General features: G+C 49.0%; 1 protein-coding gene across 3 annotated transcripts in view; it reads left to right on the top strand.

Annotated features, from left to right (window-relative positions):
* The window catches only part of LOC149366997 (solute carrier family 4 member 11-like), a 138,101-nt gene extending 127,901 nt beyond the window's left edge, over positions 1 to 10,200 (top strand). For all 3 annotated transcript variants that reach the window (XM_089553540.1, XM_089553534.1, XM_089553527.1), the window contains one exon: positions 3,092 to 10,200. In XM_089553540.1, coding sequence (XP_089409666.1) covers positions 3,092 to 3,158 — 67 coding nt within the window. In that variant the 3' untranslated portion in view covers positions 3,159 to 10,200. The remainder of the gene's footprint in view (positions 1 to 3,091) is intronic.
* Positions 10,201 to 12,080: the final 1,880 nt, after the last annotated feature.

The following is a 12,080-nucleotide window of genomic DNA, read 5'->3' as shown; positions in this document are numbered from 1 at the left end:
TCGTGAGGGCTTTGTGTGGTGGTGGGTACTTGAATCTAGTCCCCCTGTATAGTTGTAATGTCTCTGTGTATCCCCCCTCGCATGCTAGTAGCTGAAGCTCCAGAACATCTGACATGCCTGCTCGGTATGTAAGCCCTCGAGCTAGGCTGTCTGCTCTTTCGTTCCCCGCTACGCCTGCGTGGCCTGGGACCCAGATTATGTGTTGTATGGGTGTCTTCTCAGCAGAGGCTGCTGCCCCACTGATTATCCTGAGGGCCATGCCGCTAATTCTGCCCTTCGTATAGTTTTTACACGTGTCTTTCGAGTCTGTTAAGATGTTTAGGGATCGGCCTTTCCTATAGCCTTCTGCTACCGCCAGCGCGACGGCAATTTCCTCGGCCTCCGTTATGCCCACGACCTCCACTGAGGCGCACGTGGCCATGTCTCCTGTGCTATTAACTACCACCGTAGCGGCTAAGCGCTTCCCTGCATATACGTACATGGAGGCGTCCGTATAGACTCTGTTCTCTGATCGGCCTAGCCTCCTTTCTATCTGCTCGGCCCTTGCTTTTCGTCTGTCCTCGTGTAGGTTAGGATCCATGTTTTTAGGCAGGGGTCCTACATTAAAGGTCTTTCTAAGGTCGTCCGGTACGTCCGCGTATCTGTCTACCAGTCCGCACGTGTTCCGACCCAACCTTCTCAGGAGCGCCCTTCCCGTAGAGGAGCCTCTGAGTCTGATGAGTTGTGCCCCCAATTGAGCCTCGGCAAGCTCATCGAAGGTATTGCTGATTCCAAGTTGGAGTAGCTTCTCGTTTGATGCGTTTCTGGGCAGGTGTAGAGCAATATTGTATGCCTTCCTGAGAATACAGTCGGCTTGCTCTCGCTCCGCCTTTGTTGTTGCGTGGTAGGGCAAAGAGTACATAACTCTGCTAACGATTAGGCTGTTTACGAGTTTGAGGGTATCTTCTTCTTTCATCCCGTACCTTCTCTGAGAGACTCTACTGATCATTCTTCCAACCTGCTCCGCGGCTCTTCTCAGCAGGCTGATGGTATGGCTGCATTTTCGGCTGCTCTGCAGCCACATGCCTAGGATTCGAGAAAAGAAAAGGCGCATAACTGCCTCAGTTTCTAGGTGAACACCACCACCACCTCACAGCATGATTGAGGTGTCCACTGAGCCAGTTAGCCTCAGTGCCAATGGAGTATAATCCCTCTGTTGGTTTTGACAAAAGCAAAGGCGCATAACTGCTTCAGTTTCTAGGTGGACCCCAACACCACCTCACAGCATAATTGAGGTGTCCACTGAGCCCGTGATCCAATTATATGCGCGTTTTGTTTGCTCAAAACCAGCGGAGAGTTTAGACTGCAGATAAGACAACAATGGAAACTATACTATTTGATCCGTGAAAGTGGGCCCAGGAGTCCTGTCACCTGTGATATGTGCCGGGAACACGACCGAACCGAAGACCGCAAGCGGAAAAGGCTGTGTATTCACGTGAAAACGGGCCCGTGAGACGTCCAACCGGGAAGTCGCCCGTGAAACTTCAATACGGGCCTACCACTGCATACCTCTCTGCCACTAATGCCAATCAGCTTTCACTGATTAATGCGCTAAGCCGGAAAGCTTAGCTCTAGTAATTACCGCAGTAATTGCCTAGTGGTTTGAACACCCGCCTCCTATGCGGGAGGTGCAGGGTTCGATTCCCAGCGCCGCCGGGTACCCACCGGTCATACAATGGGTGCAAGCTTTCGCCTGGTTGGTGCTCCCCATATTTAGGGTCAAACGCTTTGGAAATGGATCTTTCACCCTACCACGAGAACAACAAAAATACCTTGTGGCGTGCCACTCTTCCTGCCAAGATGCCCTTACACAATTAAAAATCACAATAATCATTAGATCTTAAAAACTGATAGCAGTGCGGACACCCGCATTGGAGCAATGCGAATGAACAACGTCCACATACTTCATCGACGTCCGTGGCTGTTCTGACATCCATGTCCATATCGACGTTCATTTCTCTTTCTTGTTTGGTTTGGTTTATTGGGGTTTAACGTCCCAAAGCAACTTAGACTATGAGGGACGCCGTAGTGAAGGTCTCCGGAAATTTCGACCACCTGGGGTTCTTTAACGTGCACTGACATCGCACAGTACACGGGCCTCTAGAATTTCGCCTCCATCGAAATTCGACCGCCGCGGCCGGGATCGAACCCGCGTCTTTCGGGCCAGCAGTCGAGCGCCGTAACCACTCAGCCACCGCGGCGGGGCATTTCTCTTTCTTGTGAAAAACAGCGCTTTCAGACAAAGGACCAGAACGAGAAGGACACACAACTGCGCTGTTGTCCTATTGTTTCACTGCGCTGTTGTTTCAGCGCAGTTGTGGGTCCTTCTCGTTCTGGTCCTTTGTCTGCAAGCGCTGCCTTTCACAAGATGTACCTCAACCAACTCGCCCAGCAACACACCTTGCTCATGTCTATTTCGACGTCTAAGTGTATTTTTCGCCTTTTTTTCGCGTTTAATTAATTAATTTCACCTCATGAACCAAATTTTTTCCACAGCAGCATTTTATCACGCACTATATGTCACAATCGCACTCACACATTTATCTTTAGGGAACGACGTAATCGTGGGGACAAATTTGCGGACACTTTTTCGTGACGGTGCAAGAGCCAATAATGCTCTCACATTAATAATTTTATTGCGAAAGCAATACTACTCCCAAGAACGTCCTTTCGCGTAGCGGGGGCCACTTGGCACGTTTGACCTTTAGAATGACCCCTGACGTCATACCATCCCTAGTGACGTCACAGCGTGACGTCATACCAGGAGCGAGAGACGGGCTACCAACTCGGCTCGTCGGGTAACGGCGGCCGCTTGGCACGGCGCGCCGCGCTCCTCCCGCTAGAGGTCTGGTGACGTAATGGCGTGACGTCATACCAGGAGCGAGAGACGGGCTACCAACTCGGCTCGTCGGGTAACGGCGGCCGCTTGGCACGGCGCGCCGCGCTCTTCCCGCTAGAGGCGCTGCATATGCAGTATGAAACACCTGCTTTCGCAACCTACCTTAACCAAAGCTAAGCCGCCGCCAATTTTTCTTTTCTCTCTTCTTCCCAGGCACAAGGTGGTCACGCTGTTCATCGACCAAAAGTACCTGGAAGCGCTGGACGGCGAGCACCAGTAGCGTCCCCACTCACACTCTATGCAGCTGCAGCAGCCGCACGAGGCCGCCACGAGAGGAAAAGCAGCAGCAGCAGCCCGGGTTGTCGTACCTGAAACTTATGCAATGTGCGGCGAGGAGAGCTCTCCCCGTTCCTCCCACCGTGTCAAAGTGCCGCGCCCGGGCGACGACGATGTGCGCCCGACGCCGCGTTCAGAGAAAATGCCCCGCACACTCCTCCACCCAACCAAAAGACAGATCACGCCAGCTCAGCTCAGGTCAGGTCGGGTTAGCTCCGGTCAGGTCCCGGTCGTGTTTGGTCAGGTCCCGGGTCTCGTCGCAGACACGGGCCTGGCTAGGTTAGGTTTTGCTCGTGCCACGTCTGGTTTATGCCAGGCCGTGGCACCGTCTCGTCGCGTATACAGACTGCTGAAGAAGAAGATCAGGAACTCTCCTGATACGGTAAGGTCAGGTCGCGCCTGGTTAGGTCAGGTCTGGTGAGGTCTTCTAGTGTTTTAGGGCCGGCCAGGCGTCAAGTCTGTCCGGCCGCGGCAGTGTCAGAGTCCGGCCTTCTATCTCTCTCTATCTCTCTCTCGTCCCGCCAGTCCCGACGCCGCCGCTCCTCCATTCGTCGAAAATGAGACGATGGGAGAAAGGCGGTCGTCTCTTCAGCGCAGTGCACACACATGGCACGATTATAATAAAAAAAAAGATCCACCACGGCAAGGCCCGAGCCTCTGCACGTCCACCGGCACTACGATCCAGGTCTGGCTAGGTACTCGCATACTTCACTCAACGGCGGCAAGCATCGTGAAGCTTACTCACACGCTTACACACACGAACACGGACACACGAAAAGCTCGACTGCATTTACGCTGTCCGTATAGTTGCAGCAGAAAGCCACGGCTGAAGCAGCCGCCGAATTCACACGCCGTCTCACCCCCCTGGACCGGTCGCAAAACCGAATGGCACGGAAGCATGCCAGCCTTCGAGGAAGCGAGTCTGAAGCACGCGCTTTGTTCGTCCTTGTCGTGTCTTGGCGAGTTTTTTGTCCGTGTAGACTTATCCCCTAAAGAGAGTTTGTGTCCGTCGTCGGCTCATAGCGTCTCTCGTCTCCGTTGTGGCTCGTCTCTTTTTCTGGTTTAGGAACCGGCTCTATCGAGTCCTTGGTGTCTTTCATTTGAGTTTGTTCTCCGGCTAGTGGTTTGTCTGTCCATTCGTCCGCTTAATGTACGGACTGGTGCAGCAATATTACTGAGACTGGTAACTCTCACTACCAACAATAGGCAAGCAGAGAAACAATCAGCCCAAACCGCAGCTTCTGCGAGCTATAGAATACGGGCAAGCCGCGTGCCGTTCTTCGACATCCTTTCCCCTGTCTTGTCCACGAGGGCCTCGCTCTGCAAGTCCAGAGAGGCCGTCGACGGGAGCTCACAAGGGGAACTGTACAGACGTCTTCTCTCTTTCACTCTCTCAACACGGGTCCCGGAAGGAGCGGTGGCAGACTTCCGGTTCTCTTTCTCCTTCCTCGAGACAGGCAAAGAAGAGCGAGGGTTTTGTGACCGGAAGGCTTGGGCTCGGGCCTTGTCCGCTTTACGGTGGCGTCTCCCACGCGAGGCAAGGGAACGCTCGCAGTACGCGCTCCTTTCAACGTGCTATAGTGGCCTAGGGTTGCATTTACAAAACAAAAAAAGGAAGGCCGCCGCTCGCAACTTTCAGCGCTGTTCTTCTGCGGACGCGGAGAGCGCATGCGCGGCAAAAGCACTCCGCTACCATGTACAAAAACAAAGTCCAGGACAGCATGCACTCCAGGTGTCGCCGTTGTCCTTCCCTGATGCGCATGTAAACGGAACGACCAGTCATATTCGGGCCCCTGTTTGTAACGGGTCTCAAAAATGCATTTATCTCTGCATTTATCGCCAGCAGGTATTAACGTAACGAAGGTCGCTGACCGGTACACCAATGGACCTAACACAACGGGCTCCAATCTTTGTGCTTAGTGTCTTCGGCGGGCTGTCGTCGTACCGGAGAAGCATGTCAGTCCCTGTTATGGCGGGCTCCCGCTTGATGTTGGTATAGGGAGGCATACACCAGCGAATCGCTGCGTTGCGTAGGCAGTGGCCAAGGCAAGACCTGGAAGCGTCAAGACAAGACAACGACGGGAAGGGAAGTACAAAACAGTGATCGCTCAACAAGAGCAACAAAGGGGCAAGGTCTAGGCTGCCGAATGGTACAAGACGCGTCCAGGGAAGCCTTGCGTCCTGTCTGCCAAGCCTCATCTTTCATGCATGCTCATTTGGGATGCATGGACGCACTAGGTGACAGCGTGTACGCCCATAAGCCTCCAGCACACGTTTTGAAATGGCTTCTCGGAAGAAGAAGCGTTGCCTACATTACCAAAGTCCGCAGAAGAGCAGCTCTGAAGAGTTAGACTGCGAGGCGAACGCGTCGTCCTTTTTTTTTTCTATCGAAGGTGTCGTTAGTTTGTGTCTTAGGCATCATCACTAAGCACTTGTGTCCGTAGCATCTATACAAAGAAAAGAGCTCGAATGAAAAAAAAAAGAAAACATCCTTTCCAGGATGAAGGAGACTCATCAGTCGTAGTGTGAAAGGCCCCTAGAGCAATATAGATGATAAGAATAAATAAAAAAAGAACACACTCACATACACACACACACAACTGCAAAACATACAGAACCGCAGCTGTCCCGGCCGCTCTTGCGTTCTTGCTCAAGTTCGCCGCGAGGAACGTCTGCGCGCTGCTGTTCTGGTCGGGAGGCGGCCGGGGTTTCGACGCTTAACTGTTTTCAGCGCTGTTCTTTTTTTTCTACTGTCTAGCAGTCTTTGTTCACCCGATTCAACTTAAGACCCATGAAGGCATTGATCAAAACGGCTTATGCGCAGGTCTAAAAAGCAGTAAGAGGCACGAGGCTATTGTATCTGGAACAGTAACTTCGATGACATGAGAGAAATCTGCGTTTCGTGACTTGTAGGCGTAATTATGAGCATATTTTCTCGAACCGCAAGGATGTGATGATTGACACTTGTCGGCGCATATTTATCGACTTTCAGTCTGTGCAGTAATTTGTTGTCTACTTCCCAAAGCTGCCTAATTAACCGAGTGTATCCATGGTGCTTCGCACACGTGAATCTGCGGCGCCGTTTACTGTAGCCCACAGAGTAAAACTACTGCAAAAAATTACAAAAAATCTGCAGCGATAATTGCGGTATGACTGCAATATCGGAGCATTATTTCTTAAATAGGTCCAGGAACAATACTTGTTTCTTTGCTATTTTATGCAGAAGATAAGCAGAAGATATCTGTCGGTACTAAGCTTCAAAACATCCTTTGCGCAAATGTGCGATTGCACTCTTGGGAGTGGAAAATTGGGTGAGGAGAAAAGACAGAACCTGTTCTGCATGGAAAAGCTTAATGTCATTATTGTCGCCTTTTCGAACTGGACCGTTATTTAGCCGGCATTTAGTTGTTGTTCTTAGTTTCTTTTGCAGGATCACCACAATAAATTAAACTTATTACATCGGCAATGACGCGCTCACATGCTGAAGCGATGTGTTGGTCCATGTGCACTCGCAAGCGCAGGCTAAAGCTTGGGACAAACGTAGGCGCACCACGAAATCTGTGGTCTTCAGACAAAATTGTCCTCCTGAAGCCTAATTTTTTTTTCTAGCAAGTTGAAGTAAACTCAAGTTCGTCACATAAGTATTCGCGCTCAGTTTGCGCAGTAATTCTCACAAAAAATATATCAAAAGGAAATGCAGATGTTACGCCCACTTTCCTAATTCAAGGAAAGGAAACCTACTCGTGTTTACAAGGTACAATGTAGGCATCCTTGACAATTTCCTAAGCCTATGTCCATAATGGTTCTACAATGAAAATCATGTATCAAAAACCAAGGGTGCTAGCTGTCATGTGTTAATTTTTTATTGACGAACGTTCCTTTTTGTCGAGTGGTCCACGAATATTGAGCATTCTTTGACCCAAGCTAACGAGAGGAAGCCTAATTCATTACATGCTGTTCGGTATAATAATTTCGCAAAGGGCTGCTTGATATCAAAGACGCCGTGGTCATAATAAGGCACTGATTTCAGACCTGCTGAGCGTATTTGCAGTATCGTTGCTAGTAAAAGGGGCTACCGAACATAGCAGCTTTCAGTTTGTAGCCATTTGAACTTTCCAAGATTATGTTCGGATGTGTTTACCAGACGTCAAACTGAACTCAAAGCCACGCTATGAAGTGCTACATTCAGGCTTGACCGGAGTCTTGACGTGGTTTCTGAAGCGATGTTACTCGTCCTGTATTGCTTGACGTGCTTTGTGGCATACAAAATAACTACTCGACGGTTTAGCATCGCCCGGCAAAGCCGATCACGTGCTTTAAGACACGTGCTCATCTGCGATATGTGCTAATGATTGTTTGAGCTTGAATAGTTTATCCTGTCATGCAGGCCGCGTGCAGAAGACTGTTGGTTATGTCGCTGTTTTCGCGTTTAGGCACTGCAATTCCAGATGGCGCTGCGGTCAGGCGGCAGTTGTTGCAAAGGGCCGATACTCGTGCTGGATAGATTAAACAGGGCGTGTAAAAGGGCATAATGTGCGTGAAGGCGGCTCGAAAGCAGGAAAAAGAGAAGAAAGGAGGCAGAGGACGTAGTATATGTACATGTTTATATATATACATACATATATATATGCACCACCGTTGTTGTGTTGTCCAGGAAGCGTTGACCTTATTGCGCACTCATGTGCGCTGTGATACTCACACACACTTGTTATTGCGTGCGGCTCCGGTCTTCACTGCCTTATTGAGCGCACGTATCTCGTAGCCTTGTTGCAGTTTTTATTTTTCTTGTTCCTTCGCGAAGCAAAGTATACGGCGCGCCACCAGCCGCGAAGCAGGCGACGCTTTGCCCCAACTGGCGAAAGCAGCACGAAAGCAAACCGGAAGTGTTCCGTACGCTGTAATAAGCACTTTACTCCCGTCCTAAACGTCCGGGTTTGGGCGGTAAAGCCAAGCAATGCCCTTCGTGACGTCAGTCGTACTCTGCGCCACCTTATCGGCTGCGGTGAAAGCGGGTAACGCATTGTTATGTGTAATGACTGTGAGTTGATGCTGATTTCTGCTTTTTAATCTGATGACAGAACTGTTGGTGCTGTGATAACAGTTAAAATCTTGCGCTGCCGCCCTGAAAAGCACGAACGAGTTTTATTCGAACGTACGAATGGTGCATGCATCTAGAGGGCATGCTTCTAAAAGGCGTTGAGTGCATCTAGTTTCAGAGACCACTGCAAATTAGGCCTAGCCGCAAATGTTGCTTAATGCGACACAGAACTTGCTAACAACTTTAGAGCCTGCCAGTGATATTATGATGTAATGGCACACCCCGTCGACAGTTCGCCTCAAGGTGGTCTCCCCAAATAGACTCGCGGAGAAGCCTGTCCTGAAGCAGAACAAGCAGGAAAACGAGTATGTGTCGCCATCTTGAGGCCGCCTCAAGAACGAGAAGTTCGTTAGGCATACAGGTATTATTGACTCTGCAACGTTGAAGTTTAAAAGTGCACAGTATGACGAGATGTCAAGCCTGAATGTTGCATTGCCACTTCTGTTACTTCCTTGGGGAATTAACATACGCCTTCTGCCGTCCGCGTTAGTTCCCGCTTTGACTTTTTTTTTGCCTACACTAAAAGCCAGGTTTAAGAACAGTAGAATCCTGTAGTCGTTCTTAATCGCGAGCAATGTGCGGGCTCAGAGACTCCAGACTGTTGGAACCTTGATCCTGGTGTTTGGGATTCGCAGCTAAGACTCAGTTTAGCCTCAGTTTCCTATTTTGGTTCGTTTCAGAGCCCCGCGACATCAGTCACGACGTGAGCATTTTCATTGGCGGTCTCAAAAAGAGCCGCAATTTTGTCACGAGTTTCCACAGTTGAGTGCGAACTGTTTATAACGAAGTCCAGTGGCCAGTGTTGTTCCGGCAATAACTTCTTTAAAAGTTGTAAGAGACTAAACCCCCTCTTCATAGAAGTACTTGCTGGCGACTCAGCTTACCGCTTTTATTAAAATTAAGTTCTATTGGTGCTAAGCTGTGTGATGTTTATATGCGAAGTTTCGTTGGACTGGGACCGCTCATGCATCCGACAAATTCTTACCGCCAGCTAAAGCAGGCTGTCCGGTTGAGCAAGCGACTCCGCGTACCGTCTTAGCACGGCTTACCTTCAGTCTTCAGTCCTCACATTGGCTTTGGCTTAGGCTTGGCTTTGGCTTGGCTTGACTTGGCTCACCTGTGTCTTCTTTTGCGTCAGCGCAGCCGGTAGCGAAACCCCGCGCGACCATATATCCGCCCCCGATCGCACTCTGGCGTACGACGTTCCTCGTGAGTGTTCGCCGTTGAATAAATGAATAAATAAATAAGAAATAAGAGAAAAGAAACGCAGCCTCTCTCATTAGCCGAGGCTGCGGGCGCGTTTTACTTTTTTGTCCGACTCCCGGAGGAATTCTCTGCGCTGTACATATATATTACAAAAATACGACGTGTTTACATATATATCTTTAAATATATTTTTTACCAAAAGGGGGCGGGTCTTGTTCGTTGTTGGCGGAGAGAAAGGAAGAAAAAAAAGGGAATGTCAAAGAAAGAGAAGGTGATAAAAAAATACAGAGTTCTACTAGCGTGTCTGGTGTTGCAGACGGTTGTTGTTGCTTGTTGAAACAAATGAGAGGAGGTGGAAAACACATTTTGAGTATTGTTTCTTGTTGAAGCGGTTATACGTGGCTTCTCGAGGAGGGAGGGGCCAGAGCTTGGGGGGCGGGTGGGGGCGGGGCGAGTTGTCGCCACGCCCCCTCGTGCGGCCCCGCCCGCACCCTCTTGCGCCTCCCCGCTCACGAGCGTGTACACTCAACTATGTTCCTTGTCGCGCGCGCGTTCGTTGTGTTTCGCGGCCTTGCGTTCTTCTTCTCTCGTGTTTCTCTGTTTTTGTAGGAAAGAGCGTCCAGGCAGGTAGTGCACCTAGCCCTGGAAGTCTCGGGGGCAATAAAAACGGGAGTTGCGTAGACTCGCTGCCTGTGTCTCTCTTCCTCGTCTCTCTCTCTCAAGCTTACAGTCACGCGCAACACGAAAGGGAACACTCGAACCTTACATACGCGAGCCACATTTTACTTTTGCATTCAACTTGAAAGAAACCTCAAACGCAAACTCCGAGGTACTTAATTTTTTCTAAGGTTCATTGTTTTAAAGGGGCTGCGAAACACTGCTTGGGGGGATACCGGCTATACTTCAGGTGGGTTCTTTATGCCACACAGATGCTGACTTAAAAAGAATTACAGGAATCGATGCACAGGAACGGAAGTTATTCAATGAAGAAATTTCAAAATACAAGCAAACAAAACGCTGCCCTTAACTCGATTTTGGCGGGGCTTCCCACTCCTATTTCGCTCTCCCAGTGACGGCACCTGGCGCAACCAATCAAAACAGCCTACCAGAACACTTCGCGGAAGTTTGCACTCCATGGTTACCTGCTCTCTGTAACTCGTTCTTGCTGAGACTGGCAGCGTCGTTTTCATGCCACAGGCCCTGGTGGTGTATTTTTACTTTACTTGCTTTGCAGCGCTTTTATCTAAGACGAACAAGTTGTTTTTGTTGATCTAATATAAAACACCGGCAGGGGATAAAATGTGTCTCTACTTATTCACACAATTTGCAGTATATTTACTGTTTGTTCAATCATCAAGCTCGCGCCAGGTGATGTCATATCCGCTGCTAAAACCCGCCACTGTGTGGGGACACCATCAGAGCCATGAATTTGTTTTAGGGAGGACATTAAAATATTCAAAAACGGAATATACACGGTATTACCGACGCTAATAGCACCAATGTTATTCGCTGTATGCGATCAACAGGCAAAACAGTCAACTAAGGTTGTGTTTCTGGGCCCCTTTATGAAACCTCTATTCTGAGTACGCCTTTTCCCTATTAATAATAAATACTTTATTCACACCAAAGAAACAATACAAGACGCGGACGCGCCAAAGCCTCAATTGGGCTTGTAGGGCGCCGTCTGGCAGCAGCAACAACCTGTGTTACCAAATCAATTCATTGTTTTGTGTACTACATTAAAACATATGCACTAGAGCTGTTCAAGCTCGGCAATAGCATCACGTAACTGTCTGCGAGTGTTCAAGTTGAAAACATTATCAGGCATCTCATTGAATATACATGGGATATAATATGACCTCATAGACATACCAAAATGAGTTCGCACTGCAGGGACAATATATCGAGAAACTTTTCTTAATGGGATTGGTTTAACGTTGTGGAACCGAAATTCAGAGTTCCAGAAATATCTGAGTACAGTGACTTGTTTGAACACAATGTCAAAGGAAGGCAGACCTGAAGAAAGGAATACACTTTGCTGTTTATGGGGTATTGAATAGATGACACTCTTAGCCATATTCTTGAGAATACGGTTTATCCTATTTTTCCATGTTGCAGAACAGTTGAAGAAACAGCACATGCCATATCTCAGCAGAGAATACCCCAAAGACTGTGCAATTAAACGTCTTATGGCAAATGGCAGGTAGGCCCTTAGAGCATAGAGCAAGCATGCGACGCCTCTAAGCTTCTTACTGAGGTGTGCCATGTGCGTGTTCCAGGATAAATCACTGTCAAAGTAAATGCCAAGGTATTTCACGGACGGAACACATGTAATGGGGTAGCAAGAACATGCAGTGCAACTGGAGCTGTGCAAAAAAACCGCAGCGTTTTTCGGGATTGGCTTGTGTGCATTTTTAAAGCACACTAGATGAGTTTTTTGGGGGTTTATATCAATCAGGTTACATTGAAACCAATCATATAGATTAGTAGCGTCCTGTTGAAGTTGACGGAGTGCGCAAGAAAAATCTGTATTAGATGAGATGAGGAGGGTGTCATCTGCAT

This window comes from Amblyomma mixtum, chromosome 1 (assembly GCF_055824585.1).
Source record: "Amblyomma mixtum isolate Tamu chromosome 1, ASM5582458v1, whole genome shotgun sequence".
NCBI classification, from domain to species: domain Eukaryota; kingdom Metazoa; phylum Arthropoda; class Arachnida; order Ixodida; family Ixodidae; genus Amblyomma; species Amblyomma mixtum.
Note: the sequence above shows the minus strand (reverse complement) of the source record. Positions and strands in the feature narration are given on the sequence as shown.